Consider the following 20,629-nt stretch of genomic DNA (forward strand, 5'->3'; position numbering starts at 1 on the left):
CAGCCGTCTTTGACCAAGCAGACTTCTGAAGGAAGCCCAAGCAGAGGAAGTCTGGTGTGCGACAGACACGTTGCACAACACTGCTCATGAAGCATCGGCAGAAAGCGATAATTATTTTAATGAATGATAATGGTTTTAATGATTCAACATTTTGGCTAATTGATTATGATTGATTGCACATTACTAAACAAGGAATGTGAATCAGGAAGGTAATCAGGGAGATGACAGCGCAGGTCAACACGACAGCGCGACGGCGCCACGCCACACATGCTAATCACAGAGGGAGAGACGCGGAAGAAATATCACGCACTCGGATGTGAAAGAGAAAGAATTTGGAGCGCTGACACCTCATTTACTTCTGAGGCGGAGGAAATCAGAGTTTGTTTCTGAAATCATTTTCTTTGTTTTGTTAAGCTGAATAATTCATCGCCGGGTTATGTTGCGTTTCTCCGCAAGTCAACAAGACACTGAGATCTACGGACCACTTTTTAATGAGAAAGTTCTCTGGCTGCGATGAGTGTCACCACGCATGACGGTGTAAACACCACGGGAGACGGACGCTAGCGCCGTTACACGATTCTGGAGGACAGAAACGGAAATGAGATATTTCTTTATTTGTGTGGGAAAAATACAACGTAGGATGTCGCCAACGCTTGCACTGTAGCGACGCAGTTTATTTAGAATTTAGAATTGTCTGGGAGCATCTATTAGATGGATAGTTAAATTTACTAAGGGGGCAGCTTATGCATACATTTACAGTCGATGTCATCAAAAAATATATTCATGCATTTTGGTAATGGAAGTGTCTCCATAAACATGCATAAGTAAGTAAACGATAGTTCCGAAAGACAAAGGTTTTTAGTGCTACATATTTCTGGTTGTTATCAGTATTCTAAGTTCTACTGTATCTCAACAGAATCCTGACAATATCCCCCGTCCATTCACCGGAGTTTGTTCGGGCCTGCAGTCCATCTGTGAGTTTTTTGCAGATGAAATGTGTGGTCCTCTGTTGGTAGCTTGACAAGCAACTATTCTTCACCGTACCTCTGTAGCCAAAACGCACAAGCACAAGTCTGAACGAATCCTTTCTCATTGTACTGTGATTGGAGGTAGTTGTCAAGCCAAGACAATTGAAATAAATAAGGGACAAAGACAAAGAGCTGTAATATAACGGGGAAAGTTTGAAGACATTTTTTAGAGAGGAAACAATGGTTCTAAAAAATAATAATAATAATCATAAAAGCCAAATAAACAAATACGATAATGCCGTGATGTAATAAAAAATAAGAGTGATTGTGAAGATTTAAATCATGAAAGAACTTTGGATGTAAATAAGATAAGATTTCCTCCTTATTTGTTTTTATAAAAATAAGGAGGACAATTGTTTTCCTGAAACACGTTTATTGACTATTCTGCTAAATAGTAATAATTATTATTATTATTATAACAATAATGAAGCGCGTTGGCTGTCAGTAATATTTCTAAAGGGTCACTTTAATGCTCAATTTTAGACCATATAAATCACAGGGATGCAGGTGGCCCTCGGGCCACACTTTTGTACTTTGAGCATTTGAGGGTCCTAACCAATCCAAGAAGCCCAGTCAGAAAGTTATGAAGAGCTCTGCTTAGAGTCAAGACGAATTCTGGCTGTAAAGTGGAGTCAACATCCAAATGCAGACAGTTAATTCTCATCAAGATCAAGGATGAGTTTTGCAAATTGCAGGTGAAGCACGTCTCAGCCACGCAGCTACTTGACATGTTTGACTGGAGCCCATCACCCCATGACCCAGAGGCAGAAGCTGGCCGGCTCTTGGAAACCTCTTTCACTGCATCTCTCACTTATCCCCCCACTTCCAGTGAGGATCTCAGCTCCTCTTCACTCCATATTCCGACCCTCGCTCCTGAAGCACATGCTAATGCTAATCTCTGGGTGTAACTTCACTTGAGGATGGTTTGAGTGTCCTGACATGCGACCCCAGCTGACCCCCCTCACTCTCTCCTCTTTGTCTGGAGATGACGCTCCTCAACGTCATTCACTTTGATTTTAATTAATGAAATGTATGATAATGTGATTTCTTTAATGGAGTGACATTGTCTAATGGTGTTGGGTGATGATGATTAATGTGGTGGTGAGGTGGGAGTGAGCTGCAGCCAAGAGCTGGACCAGAGTCTCGACTGATGTTGGACCTGTTTGAGTTCACTCCGAGACTTCAGGGACGACGAGCGCTCTCTGTTTGATCGTGACTGACTTTGTCATTGACAGGAAGTGTTTTAATAGAAGTCATGAAATTCCTAGTTTATGGAGGGAACTCATGGAATGAAAAGACACCACCAGCAGGAGAGACAGGCGATGTATATGATTTCATACATAAAGTAGTAAAATCATAAAATTGAAAATAAATCACAATAAATTAAACGCATAAATTCTTCATGAGAAACTTTTTTCTTTGGTGGTGTCATTCATATTTGTATAAATGAAAATTTAAACAAACTTTAAAGTGATGTTGAGCTGTACTCAGTAGAACAGCATGTGAAAGTAGCATAAACAGTCTCCTTCAATGTACCCTTCCAGCAGCAGAAGCTATGGATAAATCAAGAAACCTTTGCTGGTAAATCTGAAGTCACCTGAAAGTTGGTTTGTTTTGGTTATTTAGAATAGTTTTTTTTTTACTCTGGCCTGCCGTAAGTGATTGAAATGAATGGGGAAATCTTTTGACAGTTCATGAATCCGTACGAACCTACAGATCAGCTCCAAAACCTGCTCTCTTGGTCCTTGTGCCATTAATGACATGTTAAACATGTCAAACATTTCATCACAATCAGTCCATAAATTTTCCGGTTATGTTGCTTGTAAACAGACAAAGTTTTTTTTTTTTCCGTATAATTATTACATTACAAATGTTTTGCTATATTAATTTTTTTATATTTCATTATTTAGATTTTTTTTTCATTCTTTTTATCCTATTCTGCTGCAAAAAACATATGAGACAAAACATTTCTGATCTAGCTAAAACACTGTGCCAACTGAAAAACCTATTTGGAATATTTCATTTCTTTTAGGTTGATTTGTATAAACACATTGAAATATTGAAAAAGAAGAGAATTTGAAACATATTTTGGCCTGAGAAACAACTGAAGAAACTACTCACTGAAATGCTTAGCGGTGCATAGCCAAAGCGAACGAGGAACTACGTTAGCCTCTGTCAGTGCTAAGTCTTTTGTTCTCTTTGTGGCCGACCGCTTCCCCTCCATAAAGGTTTCAAACCTCCCCAGGTTTGTTTTTATGCCATCATATCTCTCCATTTAACAGCAGTGTATGTTTAAGCGACGCTTCAGTATCACCCCGGGGGTCAAAGGTTGCCATTTTCAGTTTCACGTGTGGATCCCCGGCGTGTCAGCCAAGCATGAATCTTATTATCCTTGAAGAGATGAATGTGGCTGAGTGAATGAAGGAGGTAATGATGTGTACAATTGTGACTTATTCTTCTGATGATGTGAGGAACTGCCCACATCTTCTGGGAGCTGTTTCTTCCATTAACTATAAATTTACTGGAGTGATTTTAGCAAAAAATCAGGCGAGTCTGAGCAGTTTGACGGTCGCGTGAAGGAGAGGAGTGTCTGGAGGAACAGGAGGTTTCGGGGACGAGCGTCTCCTCAACCGTTTGTCACTGTGATACTCGGTAAATGTGATAATTAATACTGTAATTTAACTAAGCCCACTCTGCGAGGCCCGTAATTAGAACTGATGTCCCTACTTAGCACACCAAGCATCACAGGTGGGCCCAAATTAATGCGCAAATAGAGCTAAATTGCCTGCGTTTAGCATTTTGCTCAACGTCACTCACTTCGGGGCAAAATCTGAGTAATTAATTCTGATATAACACAGTCATATATCTGAGGTTAAACACAGCCTCGCAGCAGACGTGCCGGCAACAAGGGAGCGCTTCTCCGTCGCCCAGATGGATTCCAAGACTCCGCCGTCTTCCAGAAACTTGGCCGAGATGGCGCCAACAAATGTTTGCTCCAAACACGGGCGGAAAACATTTGACCATGGACGCCTGTATTCTCGCTCGCAATTCTTCGCTTAATCAAACCGAATCAGAGCAAAAGTTGATTTCCCGTCTGCGGAACAGGATATGAAGTGATTAGTTCTGGAAGGCAGCCAAATGAATGAATACATTAAAGTGTTCTTTTTATTTTTTTTGGCTGAAAATGAAGCCACACACGACTGAAAACATTCACTTTTTTTGTGCAAACCCGACTCTGGTTTGGAAGCAGATTTTCAGTTCTTTGTGTCTCACTCTAACCCTTCAAATGGAAAAAAGACACAATATCTTTCAACAGATACCATCGTGATGGAGCAGGATAGTAACACTGTCAAGCAAAACCCAATTTTTTTCCATATCATATCACTCAAGAGAAGTGCATCATATTCTGCATCGCACGCACACAACATCCCCACTGGACTCACATCAACTTTTTTGTAAAAATTTACACACAGAGCTGAGCTGATCATGACTGACTTTGTCATTGACAGGAAGTGTTTGCATTGAAATAATGAAATTCCTAGTTTATGGAGGGAACTCCATAAATAGTAAAATCATAAAATTGGAAATAAATCCAAATCTATTAAATGTGTAAATTCTTCATGAGAAAGTGAAGAGGACTTTTCTTTGGTGTTGTCATTCATATTCGTATAAAGGCAAATAGAAACTTTAAAGTGATGTTGAGCTGTACTCAGTAGAACAGCATGTGGAAGTAGCATAAACAGTCTCCTTCAATGTACCCTTCCAGCAGCAGTAGCTCAGGATAAATCAAGAAACCTTTGCTGGTTAATCTGAATTTTGCCACCATAGTCACCTGAAAGTTGATTTGTTTTGGTTATTTAGAATACCTTTTTTTAAACTAGGGCCTGCCGTAAGTGATTGAAATGAATGGGGAAATCTTTTGACAGTTCATGAGTTTGAACAAACAAAAATAAATAAATAAATAAATTGAAAAGAAGTCAAATTAAATTAAATGTGTAAATTCTTCATGAGAAAGTAGCAAACTTAACTTTGTTCCTCTGGTGTTGTCAACCATATTTGCATAAATGCAAACAGAAATGTAAAATTCATGTTAAAATACATTCCCAATGCAATGTACTCATTTGGAAGCAGATTTTTGGTTCTTAGTGTCTAACTCTAACCCTTCAAATGAAAAAAAGACACAATATATTTCAACAGATACCATCATGATGGAGCAGACTGCTAACACTGTCAAGCAAAAGCCAACTGAAGTGAAGAGCTGTTGTCTCTTAACACAGCATCCTATTCTGTATCGCGAGCACACGACATCCTCACCGAACTTCAGTAAAATTCACACACACAGAGCTGAGCTCTTAATGCCTGATCACTTTTGTTGGATTTTACGCCACGCGTCGAGCCAGTCGATTAAATCGATTGACAGCCGAATCAAAGAAATCATCACACGTTTATGAATATTTCATTTTGTCGTGGTGAATAAGACGAGCAATTAGGATTTCTCATAAATTAGCAAATTGTTATTTTATGTTAATGAGAGAGCTTCAGCTTTTCTCTCATGAATAATTTATGACTTGACAAAAAAAAGTTTTTGTCAGGGAACGGACACACACACACACACTCACACAGCAGACAGATCTCTCCCTTGTTCTCGTCACTTAATATTCATCATTTTGAAAATATCAGCTTTTGACCAGTTTTTTATTTTTCCAAGCAGCACTGGTGCGTTTTGGAAAAGAGAGGTGATACTGGCATCACGACGGCCGGCGATTCACAAAGACTCTTCTGTCTCGTAGGTACAGACTGCAGAGATAACGTGAGCATGGAAATTTGGGGAGTGGAGAGGAAGACGCTCCTCCAGGAGTTGTTTGCTTGGGGGGTGGGGAGGGTGGTGGGGGATGTTAATGGGAGGACGGGGTGAGGAAGGAAGGGCAGTGAATCAGAAAACAAGAGCAAAACAAATGTGCGATGTGGAAAAAGGGGGAGCAGCCACCCAGGAGGGATTAATGAAAAGTGGGAGTCTGTGAAATGATGTGGCCTTTGAGTGGGGAGAATGGCCCCAGCAGAGCGTGGCCCTGAAATGAGGTGAGACAAACTTCACCTGATCCACAATTAACGGCATCCTGCGGATGGGTGACACCGGGTCACAGCGAGGGGAGGGCCACAAATGGGAAGCGGGAGACGTTCACTTTGAGGGAAAAATGATCTTCCGGAGATGCAGACGACGTCTAAGTGTTGTCAGTTTAACACAGTTGTGTGCCATGCATTTGCCAGGGTGTTTGATGTGATAGCCTAATGAATAGTGAGGTGCAATAGAATTATTTATTGTGTTTGTTGTTGCTAGTTCACAAGGGTGTGAAGTTGTTTAAAGAAACCCTTTAGACCAAGGGTGTTGAACGTAAGGGGACGATTCCCCTTAAATCAGTCTTGAACAGAAGAGAGGAGTTAAACCGAATGTCAGCTTAAATAGTGGAAACTAGTGCTAGTGTGACGCTTCCCTGTGGTTACTGTAACAAGTATGGTTTCACCTCTAACTTTGCATCTTAACTCACTTTTTCTTGATCCATCAGCATCTTGAGTTTCCCAACACAACTTTTTGGTGATTTAAATTTTGTTTTGCTTAGCAATAGAAGTGAGAGACTAAAGGTTGGCAGGACTCCTGGGCCACATACAAACACTTCCAAATATGGCCGGCGGATCACGAGTTCGACGTGTGTGATTTGGGCAAAAGTTGCTTTAAAAGGTGCTTGCGTTTATTGGGTATTTGTCCTGCAGGAAATAACTATGACAAATGCCAACGGATTTGTATGGATCTTTGTTTTTCGGAGCAAAGCGCACGATAGCACTGAAGTGGAAATGTGTAAATGCTCTAAGTATTCAAAACTGGTTAACTGAACTGAGCTCCTGTGTCACCATGGAAAAGATGTCTTTATTGTCAAAGGGAAGGGAAGTGTTTTCATAAGGATCTGGGGTTCATTTCTTGAATATCATAACATAGAAATCTGGACTGATGTTAGCTGATGCTTGTTATATGCAGCTATATATACAACACCGACATTGGACTTTAAGTGAACAAATGCATGTTATTTACTGTTTTTGTTTTTTAGTTTATTTTAATTCTGTATTTTCTATTATTTTTCTACATTTTATCCACTCTGTTTTTTTTCTAGTTTATATAAATAATAGTTTTTTTTCACACAGCTGAGATCTTGATTGTGTATGTTTATTTATATGATCATTATTGTGGCTGACATAAATTGATAAAAATATTGGGAAAAAAAACACCTACGCCGGCGTGTGAAACAATTCACACTCAACTTTGCAGAGTCCCAGTCCCACACCCCGTCTTTATTTTGGGTCACCACCAGAAAATGCGTCGTGATTCTCTACATCCGGGATCGGGTCCATGTGGACGCATATCCTGGTCTGACTTGCGTCACGATATGTTGCACAAGCTGAAGAAAACCAAATTCGTTCATTAAAAATAATTTTCGTCTGCTGTATTTACGTCCTGATGGATCCATTGAGTCTGTCCTGCTAGTGTCTGTCGTGTTCCTTTAAGCCAAAATAACCAGAGGTTTAAAACAGCGTCTATTCACCTCCGTGCACAGTTGACCTGTAGTGTTCCCTGTTACCCCAAATGGACTTGAAGAAAGAGGAGCCTCATGCACAACTGTGAGCTCTTCTTAAAACACAAGCGGAGGCTGTTAAACAGATTTATGCGGCAGAGGTGGGCAGCGCTGTAGCTGAGGATGAAGTCGGGTACGAGCCCGGACCCGGAGGAAAATGGGCTGTGAACTTAACTGCACGTGCAGCGAGGAGCAGTAACAGGAGCGGCGATGATTAAGTGGTGTTAGAGACCAGGAACACTTGTTTGCAAGGACAATCTTTGTGTGCTTTTGTCGTCTGCCGGCCGCCTTTATCTTTGTGTAATTCTCCGTCTGATGAAATGTGTTTAAAGAGATGAATTGGGATCGGAGGAGCCATCCTGACATGATTATGAGGGATTCATCTGCAGCCATCTGCCACAGTTATGAAAGGGAGGTGGGTGAGGGAGGACTCACAGAGAGGAGAGAGAGAGAGAGAGGGAGGGAGGGGGGGGTGCGGACCTTCTGTTCAACAACTCTGCCACAAACCCACCGTTACACACAACTGTGGCCAACCATTTAGCATAAAGACTCACTTTGCCCCAGAATCAGTGGCTTCACCATCAATTCATGGAGAAGCAGAAGAATGAAGTGGCCTGGAAGACACTTCAAACAGCTTCAAATCCAACACCAACAAAGAGCTTTTCTGGGAGAGGTGGACACATCACCTCTCACACCTGGTGAGGTTCTAATCTTGATTTTCTGAATTTCACCCACCCTGTCTGGCACCATGGACAGAGGCTCTGAGCGCGCTCAGACCGGTGGTGGTGTCAGACCGCACACTGCAGGATTCTGAGGCCATGCTGCCCGAGCTCACTAGTGCGTGTGGCTGAATGTGTGGCTCGGTGCGAACTGTACTCGTGGGGATCAATTCTTGGAAACCCACCTCCTTGTGTGGGGTCCTTCTGCCGCTCTACACGAAGTTAAGCCTCAACTTGCGGATGAAGACTTCAGAAGACTTCAATCGTCATGATTGGGTTTAAGTTTGGTTAAGAGTCCTGGCAAACGTGTTTGTCTCTCCTCCCTTGTTTTTTCATGATAGTAACCTACTTCAAATAATGCCAAATAAATTGATGGAGTTGTTGTTGTCCTAAAGTTAAATAGAAAAAAAAAATATATATATACACTTTTTAAATATCAAATATAATATAATATAATATAATATAATATAATACAATAATGTGACCAGGGTAATGTGACTGTCAGCATGTATCTGTTGTAGGATAATACTTTAATATCTTTCATGGCTAGCACAACTCTACACTATTTTATGTAACTAAATATATTGGTATGCAAAAAACTTCAGATTTGTGACCTTTGCTGTGATGCTTGTGGGTCTAATGGTGGATTGTCTTATCTAATGCTCCAGATAAGGGTCCAAATATCAGCTTGGGAGCTTTGTAATTACACAGTGAAGATGCAGACGAGGGAAGAAAATGACATGAGAATATGAAAGCAATTAGTTAATAAGTATTACCAGAGTGTTTCTCCCTCAAGCGTGTGATTTCTAGTTTAGTGGAACGGCATGTGATCCCAGGGCCGGTGAGTGTCCAGCTCTGTTTTAGGGCAAGACTCAGTTGCTCACTCACCATTAGGGGATATTGCAGGTGAAATTTGGGTTTGGATCCAGCTGCCGCTCACAAGCTCACACAACAGCAGCAGGAGCAGACGCCGCAGCAGATGGGTCCATTTGCTCATCACAACGTCCACTTGTTCATAAAGGAGAAAGCCCTGTCATGTTTTGAAGCTGCTGAAAGAAAGTCACGCCAGTTTTGTCGGCAATGTCGAGCTCCATAAGCGGTCTATAAGCGGGTGCAGTGGTGCAGTCTGCCCCGTAGAAAGGTCAGTGGAGCACCCGGCTTAAAAGAGCTTTTCAAAACTAGTTTTGAAAACAGGGTCCAGAATGTAGACTGACTCATGAAACTAATGTTCTGAACCTGAATCATGAACGTCTCACATCTTTTATTCACAGTAAACCGCTCGAAATGCTCTGTTTTCACCCGTGTGCCCGAAGTTCTGACACCACAGCCGGTCTCAGCTGCTTCTTCTTGACTCCAGGACACCTCCAGGAGATCAGCTCTGTTGCCTGAGCTGCAGAAACACAGGCGAAAACAGAGTATTTTGTGTGCTTTAATGGTAACTAAAAACCCTCATCGGTTTCATCACCTCCGATTTCATCTGATTTGAGCCTGTAAAAATCCATGTATTGGCCGCGCCATTGTATAAGTTGCAGGGTTCAGACCGCAAGAGAAAAAATAGTCCAGAAATGACGGTACTGAAATGAGAAAGAATAAGAAGAAACTAAATTTTAGTCATGAATGTGTTGTACTGTTGAGCCAGTACTGGCAAAAACTGAAACAGGATTTTAAGAAAATGACGATTTATCAGTTGTATAGTTTTAGTCTGACCTCATGAGGGCCACAAAAACACAGGCAAAGGGCTGCATGTGGCCCCCGGGCCACACTTTGCCCAGGTCTGACATGAGGGCTTTAACTGTTGCAGTACCTTATGAAACGCTGCAGTGCGTTGAGCAAGTGGGCCATGAAACTAGAGAATCAGAGCGTTTACGTAGCGCAGGGTCCCCAGATGAATGGAGCCTTCTCTTCCTGCCCGTGTGCTCCAGCACCTCACAAATCCATCCCTTCATCTCTCAGGTCAGTCCTGGTGCTTAATTACACTGGGGCTCCTGGCGGCTCCTAATAACCTGTCATTGAGGGGAATTTGAATGTCACAGCATATTGTCGGCTCCTAATGGCAGCAGGCAGGTCACTGATGAGCCGTTTTGGGACAATTACACAGGGACAGGGAGCGGACCGGGCCTCACACACACACACACACACACACTTGTTGTACGCTGACCTGCAATCTCCATCGTGTGACATCAAGTAGAAGCCCCCCCCCCCGCCGCCGCCCCCCGCCACTGTTGAACTGAAGCTTGATGGCTTTTATTATCCAACTAATGCAGATATCCGCCGCTTCATCCAGGCGGATACGCAGATCATGAATTATTTTGACACTGGGACCTTTTAATTTTCACCAGCAATATTTCATCCCACCAATCGGCAGCGATGTCAGAGGACCGGTCTCCCCCAACAAAATCCACATCATCCAGCCAGCGGGAGAATAATGAGCTACAGCCACAATTATGAGCCGCGTGTGAGTTCATTTCATCAGGAAGTGAGATGCAGCTGCTGCAGCAGAAAACACACACACACACACGGATAAAAGAGCTATAAAATGCTTTAATCGACTGCATTTTCGCGACAGACTGTGAACGACAGCCATCTTACTTCGAATGCAGGGACCCACTGCACAGCACCACCAGCCCACAGCCCCAAACTGGACCCCTACAGAGCGGTGCGTGACCTTGGATCATGCTGGATGTTGACCCCCTATAAAAAGAGACATTAGCTCCTGTTACAACACAACACAGCTCCGCCGCTTCTCCACAGATAAAGAGAAATGTCTCAATTAAATCTGCGCCTGCTGCAGAGTTACTGCCGCCGCCGCCGCCGATCGCCGCTCTCACACCCACTCAAAAGTTATTTGACATAAATTGCCAGAGTCACATCATTTCCTGCCTCAGTCTGAGCTGGATTTACGACACATCCCATTGACTGAGAGCCAGAGCCTCAATAAACCTGCTCAGGAGCCGATGGGCCTGTATCTCTGCTGAATCAGGCCCTATGCAAATCCACGGCGCTGCAGGACACTAGTGGCTGACGCTGTTCACGTCACAGGCCCTAACTCTGGAATCAGAAGTGAACGCTCAGCAGAGGACGTTCACACGCGTGCAGTTATGAAATCACCTGCAGCATATGACCCTTTAAGAAAATAATTTAACACAGAAAATTGCTTTTTATACGAGCGCCGGTGAAGATGATACAGAACTAACGGCTCAGGTCTGCGACGCACAGACGCTGATGACGGTCATGAAGGCTCTAACTGACCAGAGAACTGCTGCGTCAGCACTTGCTCAAGTGAGAGGGAATCAGAGATCTTTGGACTTTGTCAGGCTGAATGGATGCAGTGGCACAGTCGCAGTTCGTCTGTACCAGGCGGGATCAAGTCAACTCGTAAGAAAAGGGTTCATGGCAAAACAAACATGATGGCGGTGGATGTAGCATCCATTGTTTGCACTTTGGTTTCCCACAAAACACACGCGTGATGCACAACTGTCTGAAAAGAAACCCCTCACCTGGTCTTCTGACCTGCAGGCAGGGGACACCCTGGACAGGACACCAGACTATTGCAAGGCACTATACAACTCTGAATATATATATACACCTCAAAGTTAAAAAAGCTTTACGGTGTTTGCATTATTTTGTCCAACCCCTATATACTCAGTTTAAGATAACTGAACTCGAAATGCAGTCAGATTGTGGGAGGAAACTGGAGTTCGTTGGAGGAACTCTCACAAGTTGTAGGAGAACATACAAACTCCACACAGAAAAGATCCGCATTGACTTAAATTAGCAGGAAAACTAAACCAATTAACCCTGTAATGCCAGTGTCAGGGAATTATGAATTTTATATATATATATATATATATATATATATATATATATATATATATATTCACATTTGTTAATGTTTAAATGATAATGTTTATATCATAAACAAAACATACAATTTCTACCATTCAGTTGGATAGTAGAAAAACATTACATCGTAAATATATATAAATTTGTGGTGGGACTTGAGAGTTAGACAATTAGTAATTACAACAAAAACCGTGTTAAAATATTTTACTCACATTTAATCGTCTTAATTTAATTTAATTTAATTGAACAGTTTGCTCTCCAGACAACATGGAACCTTTGTAAGTGCAGGAGTTCCTGATCCACTGATCACACTGATGCACAAGACACGTGGCAGCTAGGATGATAACAACAACAACAAACATGGAGGAATCCCTGAACAAAAGCATCTGTTTGCTTTTGTTCAGGGATGTTTTTCACTACACAATGGCCAGAGTTTCCTCTGCTCTGAATGGACTTGAAATTCTTATAAAATTGAAATTCTTATACAAATATTTTCAAGACAATAAAAGAGCTTTAGCTTAAATAAGGTGATATAAAAACTTGAATATAGCCACCATCGTGATTTATTGTCCATCATTTATTCAGTAATATGCCAAATTCATTCAAATTGAAAAATGTGGCTTCTTGTGGCAAATAACTTTAATTGAATCCCACCTTCAAAAAAAAACCCTTAACATGTCAGCTGAAGTATAAAAGGTGTGAACAATTTGGTCAAAATTCTAACAATATTATGAGAAATGATGAGATAATTTAAGTGTATTCAGATTTGAATAATAATAAAAGTCTCAGTTTCATCAAACTGTCGCATTGTGGGACCGTCTTGAAGGAGCGAGCCATCGACCACAGACACATACAATGACCAGGGCCATTCATAACACCCTGAAGCTGGACTCCACTTCCACACGTCTGGTCCTTCAGATTCTTGACACAGGGATATAGTTCTGACAGCTGCAATGAAAAGCCCTGCTTAAGTATATCAAACTGCTTTTTGCTCTTCCGAATTGAAGTAGCTTTTTAAACCACTGATGATCGCGGATTTTTTTTAATTCTGTCACTTAAGATGTAATCTGTCATCAAACATGGTTTCTGGCTGATGAGGCCGAGAGAGGAACTTCTTCAGTTTGGCAAAGAGTCTCAGTGGAGCAGCAGCATCAGTCGCTCGAGGCCTCCAGCTGCGTCCGACTGCTGCCTACCAGCACAGAGGCCGAAGGGGAGGTGGTGGGCCGGCCCAAGGATCGCCCCGGGGCAGCCCACCAGTCAAAAGGAGGGAGAGAAAGAAAGAAAAAAAACACTGAATCACAACCCTGGCAGAACTGGGAGCAGAGACATGAACAAAAGTAAGAGCAACAATGGAGAGAAGAAGGAGCAGATGGCAAATTTAGATTTCATCTTTATCATATTTGCATCAAGTGGGAATCTACAGATTTGCGTTACAGTATATTACAGTCCAAGAACACAGCAACTCTTCTAAAGCTCCAACAGAGACCCATGAAAGATGCGACTCAAGGTTGTGTGCAAACCAGACCGACGCTCCGACACATAACACTGAGAACGACTGCACGCTTCATGTCAAAAGATGAGGAAGAAAACGATGGTTAACCCAGGATTGCAATACTCTGAAACAGCCACCGTCCAGTCTGCTATCCAGGTCAGTGTGACCTCGACTAACTGTGACGTTTCTGCCCCATCGAAACAATAAAAGCGGCCGCGTCAGCACTGGATGTTATAACTGTTAACGACACGTACAAGTCAGGGGAGCTACCGATTAGACCTGTTGTCAGTCAGTCACCGCAGCGAGCGGCTGGGGAAGAAACATGAGCACAAAAATAAAAAGATGACCTGAAAATGTAAATGAATTCAGCACAATAAAAAACAAAATGTTTCAGGAACGAGGAATGGGAATTAGGCACCATTTACAAACTATACACACCACTGACACGGACGGCTGTCAAGACACTGGCGGCCCGACTGAGCGAGTGCGGGGCCCGTGGAAAGAGCGAGTCCGGGTGACGCCAGGAATGAGACGGAAGCATGACCGCCATGCAGCGCTACAACCAGAGGCAGAGGTAGCCAGAGGTCTGTGCAGTAACCACAACTCAACTCCACAGCATGTTGTCCAGAATACTCCGAAATTGAAGCAAACATATTGTGCGGTTAAACCACCAATCCGACCAACAACGTAATGGCATCATGTAATCTGAACAACTAGAATTAAAAACCACAGCTTTGCGTGCTGGTGGCGACAAAGGTAACTCGTCTAGTCTGGTTTTGGAAAACATTTCACTCCAATTTTAAAGATGAATAAATAATGTTGATGGTGCGATGTGAGGAAAAAAAGGCACAAACAATAATGAGATCCAGGCTTGAGGCAAGATTGGCACAAACGATTTAAAGCATGCGTAATTAAAACAAAAAAAGAGGGAAGAGGGGAAAAAAAATCAGCTTGAAATTATATAAATATGTTAAAAGTATATCGTCTGGGGGAAAAAAAAAAAACCACTCGGACCCAAACCATGCAGACTCCTACTTAGTAATCCCCTCCAAGAGTCAATAATCTGCCAGTGTGTCCAGATTATTCAAAGTAGCGCCTGTACAGATGTGCGTCCACAGCCAGAGGTGGGAGACTACGCTGCTTCTTATATACACAGGAGTTATTGCAGGTTCCATTTGGAAGTCAAGCACTTGTTGCACTGGCGTGGTGGGGTCCCCGTCTTGGCTTAGAGTGGGGCTTGATCCAGGAGAAGCAGTGGCTGGGCGATACATCGGGAAGGGTCCGGTAAACACGCAGGTAGTGGTCACCAGTAGAAGGAGCGAGTCAGGAAGTTAGCGGCGGTGTTGAGCCAGCCCATGCCTTCTGTGACCGACCCGACCCGTGTGACCGCCTTGTCCGGCTCCTGGGAGGGGCTCTCTTCCTCGGGCAGATAATCTGGGATGTCTTGGTTCTCCTCCACCAGGACTTCCGAGTCCTCCTGGAATGGCATGATCACCTGCGTAGGAAGAGGTCACAAGTGTCCAGTGAGAACGAAAGCGTGGGATGAGACTGCCCTCTGCAGGCTGTACGACATATTACAACTACAAGTCAGGCCTGAGCTCGCGCTCTCCTTTGCTCAGGCATCTCAGTTGCCCTCACCTCTCCTCCGTCTTCAGTTTTCACCACCTGCTGAGCTTTCATTACTTTCGTGGAGTTGATCGCTGTCCCCAACGCCTGTGAGTGGAAAGACAAGCTGAGCTAAGGTGGATCTGCTCCATAACTAAACACCTCTCTCTGTGGATTATTCTTCTGGCTTTATTGAGGGATGTCATTGTGAAGGTGCAAAAACTCACTTCAGCTTTGAGGTCAGAACGTATCCGGACGACGCATCTCTTGACGGCCATCTGGAAGGTGAAGCTGATGACCCCTCGGATCTTTAACAGCGCCTCCTCACAGAGACTTCTCCTTGTCTGCAGTCAGGCAAGAAGCAGAAGATGCATCGGTTCGAGGTGATCTCTGAGTAATCACATGTACACAGCCCATCGCCCGTGTCACCAGGCAGAACATGCAGCAACATATGGGCAACATACAGCAAACGGTTGGAAACATGTCTCACTGTGAAAAGCAGTTTACATATCTGAGACTGCAGCTGCCACATGCTCTTATGCTGCAGCTGAGGCGATTGGGACGCAGCCCACCAGAGGCCGTCTGTCCGCTGTAATGTTATCTGCCTCGGTGCGAGGAACCTGCAGAGCAGCACTCAGGTTCAATCTCAACGTCCTGCTGTTCAATGGCTGACATTTACCACACATCCCCCTCGACCTTCATCTCTGTCACACACAACACAGCTAAAGCAGGAAGACAAGACCCCCGCTGTCGACAGGACTGGAGAACACAACAAGTTTATATTCACCTCTGCTGCTTCAGTCGCTCAAACAACTACGACTCGGGCAGCACAACTCAAAACTGGATGCTTTAGAATCAGATGAGCCCAGCACAAGTTGATATACTCATGTAAAGAGGTGGCCAATATGTGGCCTCCATTTTCACATGTGTATGACGCTTCAGGAGGCGCCGCAGGAGTGGAAGCTCCAGACACAGTGGAGAGGTGAAGACGGTCAAAACAGGCTATACAGAGACAGATGTCTCTGCATAACCTGGCTGGATGACCAAACTTCTTTGGTCATCCAGTCACTATTGGATCAACATTGTGATTTTTTTGTTTAAAGTTGTTGTTGTTCGACGACAGGAGAGAAATACTTCTTTGATTTAATACGAAATCTTTTCCACCAACTGTGCAACCCAAGACATCTACTCTCAGTTCAGATCAGTATGTTGGGTAGAAGAACATGCAATGACAATAGACAGTTCAGCACAGAGTCATTGTCTGAATGGCATCACTTTAGTGGATGAAGAATGTTTTCATCTCAACTTAACAGGTGCATCAAAAGAGCTAGATGATGCAACACAAAGATCTTTTTCTTTCAACTTCTCCCTTCAGGGGTCTCCATAGCAGATCATCTTCCTCCATCTCACCCTGTCCTCTGCTTCCTCTTCCTCCTTCACCACCTCCATCAATCTCCTCTTTGGGCTTCCTCTCCACCTTCTGCCTGGCAGTTCCAACCTCAACATCCTCCGACCAATGTACTGGCTCTCTCTCCTCTGTACATGTCCAAACCATCTCCATCTAGCCTCTCTGACTTTGTCTTCTAAACACCTGACCACATGTGCTGTCCCTCTGATCTACTGCTTCCTGATCCTATCCATCCTGCTCACTCCCAGAGAGAAGCTCAGCATCTTCATCTCTGCTACCTCTATCTTAAAAATGTAGTGTACGTTGTTGGAAACCAGATTAGCTGAATACAGGTCTGTGCAACTTGTGTTCTTTGGAAAATCTCTGATCCACCGTCATCTAATCTAATCTGGTCAGATTACAAGGTTAGAAGATGAAAAGTTGTTCACTCAGAATAGCTCTTGTCTCTTTAATAATGAGAAGAACGTTCAACATTCTGGGCACCAGCTGGGAGATGATGGCTGGCCTTTTACTCACAGAGTCATCCAGTCCATCTATATGCAGCACCACCGTTTTGGCCCGCTTGTTGGTGGAGCCCAAAAAGAACTGGGCTTTACGTCTGCAGGACGCAGCAGCTGCCTCCGCCTGCTCCGCCTCCTCTTTGCCAGCAGACTGCAGAATTTCATAGATCTCTGAGGCCAGTAGCTTGGTTTCTCCTGGGGATGTGCTCCTTCAGGGGGACAGAGGATAAATTAGCTGTGCATTTGCTGTCGGTTCTTGAGACTAGCTGGAATGAAGCTGTCCTTTCTGCTGCCCCATTTTGATGACGCAGAGTCAACTACAAGTGACGACAAATATTAGAAAAAACGTTGTCGGCAAAACATTTGACCAACAATCCACAACATGTTTAACCGTTTTATATGAACCGTTCAGTGAGGTTTTCACTTTTACTTGGGGCGAAAACCTATCGTACACGATATGCCGCCAAACACAATTTTTCATCACACAAAGGTTTTTCATCACAGAACGCAAAGGACTGACAATGTGTATAATGATTCTGAGCATAAAATATGACAAAATGATGATTTCTAATATTTCCTCAATAGCATCTAGGAAATGTGTCCAGACTGGTCCATAGTTCAAGTCAACTGTTAAGAGACATGAGATACAGCAGACAGACTGCTCAATTTAACCCAAAATAAAGCTGGCAGAGCAGTCTGTCAGACACCAGCGGCTTCTACCGAAGACACGATGAAATTCTCATCTCTACACTTAGTTAACTATTATATCTAAACATAAACAAATGGTGATGTTGGAGAGAAACTCCACTCATAAGTTTCATCATAACACAGTTTCAAGGGAGACTGTAGTGTGTCCAACACATGGAATATAATGAAAATGTATTTGTTGTGAATGCCAAAATTACAACATTTATCGCGATAACTTTTTTTGTCCATATCGCCCATCCCTACTTTGAAGTCCAGCAGTTTTACTTAGAACCATCATGATTTCTTGGGGATGGGGGGGTCTTGCTGAGCGTAGAATACTTTGTGATAATTGTGGTTCAGGATAACTAAACTTGTCAGAAGAAGATCTTAAAGATAATAATTCCTAGTTTACCACTTGCAGAGAATGTGTGTTGTAGAAAGGAGGACTTACTTTTGCATGACATTCTGCAAGCTGAGCATCATGCCCAGCTCTCCCTTCATCTTCTCCCTGTTGGCTCGACATTCTGCCAGGTAACGCACAGCCTGTAGAAACACAAGAACATCATCTTGCATGATGAAAGCACAACACATCTACCCAGTCGGGTGGCACTAATGCGGAATCAAGTGAGTGGAATCACAAACTGTACAGCCTGCACTTGAGAAGGATAAAACACTTGTGGGTCTATTGCACTGGAAGTTTTCCCACACAGCAGGTTGAGATGACAGCCAAGGAACATTTCAACACCTCTGTAATGTCGTTTCCAAAAACCGGCAGCAGATGTCACTATTGCAAAGGCCGCAGTGAGATCCATTTTTCTCACATTTTTTTCTCACGTGTCCATGTGGGAGATATTATTAACCAAGAAGTAGACACTAGCTGATCCTGGGAAATGTGTTTTTTTGTTTATAATACATATTCAAGTATTGTAATTGTCTATCCAACTTAAAGGGTAAACCTTATACCTATGTTGTTGTCATTCATTAAATCATCAAGAGGCTGGGACATTCAGTTTATTTAGTCATTTATTTATATCTATTAGGATACATCTGGTCTCAACACAAAAACAACTGTGACACTACATGGACTGCCCAATGGTTCCTAAATAGTTCTGGAAAAGCAATCATATAGTTAGGTAGTTAGACGAGCCCGACATAGTTATAGTTAGATAGTCCAATTTTCAGTCTAGTATTTTGTTAGTAGTTTCTAGAAGCTACTGTTTGGTGAGTACAGTATGAAGGAACAACTATGAAGGTATTAATCTCATGTAACTTTCTTAACCTAGTTATGGTCAATGAGCTTTCACACTTCAGGTGCCTGTCAGAAATTGATACTTCACTGTGGAATTATCAAGTCCAAGACATTGCAGCAATTTGGATAGGACACACAAACAAGGCAGATAATAAATGAGGTGTATTGCCGCCAAAAATGATGGAATAAACTGCTCATTTATTTTGGTAATGTATGCGTCTCTGTATTTCTGAATTGCAATACAAGGACTCAGCTTACCAATAACGCAGAGTAGACAACTTGGGGATTTGGATGGTCCAGGAAAAGGATCAGGCCTGGTAGACAGCCTTGATCTTCAACTATTGCTCTTCGATTCAGTGGGTCAGCAGCAAGATCCCGCAGCTGGTTGACCACTGTGAGGGCATCCATCTCTGCACTCATGGTGCCGCCTGTCCTGAAGCTGGACACATCAAAACAACTGCTTCACTATAGTGAAAAAGAAGGGAAATAAAGACATAACTCATTACACAACTTGTATCAAAGATACGGATCGATACAAACCACATGTTAATTTTAAACCAAATATAAGTAAAACCGTTATATGGTTTCGATTTAACAAATGTTCTTTATTGAAGATCATTTTTAGAACCACAACTTTCACTTTACCAAACACAAGCCTTTAAAATGGCTAGCTTGCTAATTAAGTTGTGGCAAGAGGGGGAAAAAACGAAAATAGAAAGTAGCACCTTTCCTATCAAGTAATCGCCGATTGACTCGTTAAATAATTCCAGTTTTGGGCTTAAATGGCACTGGAAAAACAGATAACCTCTGGAGAGGGTGCATCTGAATCAGCAGCCACCGGCGAGTCCGTATAGCCATTACAGAAGTAACTCATCATAACCAACGAGTCCGACATACGTTATGGTAACAGACATGGAAAATATATATGATAATGTTGACTAGAATGCAGTTTTTATTTGTCCACGACCCCCAGCTTCACCTCAAAACACGCCCTGTGCTACATGGGCGATCCGGCAGCTAAGCTAAGCTAACTTACGCTACATTAAAAGAAGCTCATACAGTACCGTCAGAATTTGGTTAAACCATCCGACAACCCTCGGTAGATTCGGCTTAACGTCATGCAGAAACGACACAGGAGGAGAACCGACGATACCTTCAGAGCAACCACTTATAATGGTCTCAGTAACGACAGGCCTGAGTCTCTTTCTGGACAATGCTCATTTTGCTAGCAGATGTACTGTGTTTGGGTTTTGAGGCACGTCAGAAGATATAGATGTTTTACGACTCAGAGTCAACCGTCTAATGTGCGGATACAGTCGGGCGTAACGACTCCGCCTGTCTGGGAGATGTAATGAAACATTTCGAGCCACTCTGAGAGCGTCCTATCTGACTGGAAAGTGCTATTTGATTGATCGATTTATTATCAAATGAAAAAACACGCAAACCTTTGGCTTTACTTTTGATTGGTTCTCTAA

The 20,629-nt window shown here is 42.9% G+C and overlaps 1 protein-coding gene across 4 annotated transcripts; it reads right to left on the reverse strand.

Moving 5' to 3' along the window:
• Positions 1-13,889: 13,889 nt before the first annotated feature.
• On the reverse strand, positions 13,890-20,418 carry armc1 (armadillo repeat containing 1). 4 transcript variants are annotated; one of them, XM_053859572.1, is made up of 7 exons: positions 20,219-20,418; positions 19,413-19,593; positions 18,357-18,448; positions 17,235-17,427; positions 15,538-15,654; positions 15,344-15,418; positions 13,890-15,200 (listed from the first exon to the last, which is right to left on the reverse strand). In XM_053859572.1, exons 2-7 carry the CDS (start codon positions 19,572-19,574, stop codon positions 15,009-15,011), a joined length of 831 nt encoding a protein of 276 aa, XP_053715547.1. In that variant the 5' UTR covers positions 19,575-19,593; positions 20,219-20,418; the 3' UTR covers positions 13,890-15,008. The 4 variants fall into 4 exon arrangements, with proteins under 4 accessions (XP_053715547.1, XP_053715545.1, XP_053715548.1 ...); XM_053859570.1 differs by having other exon boundaries at positions 19,413-19,619; XM_053859573.1 differs by having other exon boundaries at positions 19,413-19,619; positions 20,308-20,407.
• Between the last annotated feature and the right edge of the window lie 211 nt (positions 20,419-20,629).

The sequence above is a fragment of the Synchiropus splendidus genome, chromosome 3 (genome assembly GCF_027744825.2).
Source record: "Synchiropus splendidus isolate RoL2022-P1 chromosome 3, RoL_Sspl_1.0, whole genome shotgun sequence".
NCBI classification, from domain to species: Eukaryota; Metazoa; Chordata; class Actinopteri; order Syngnathiformes; family Callionymidae; genus Synchiropus; species Synchiropus splendidus.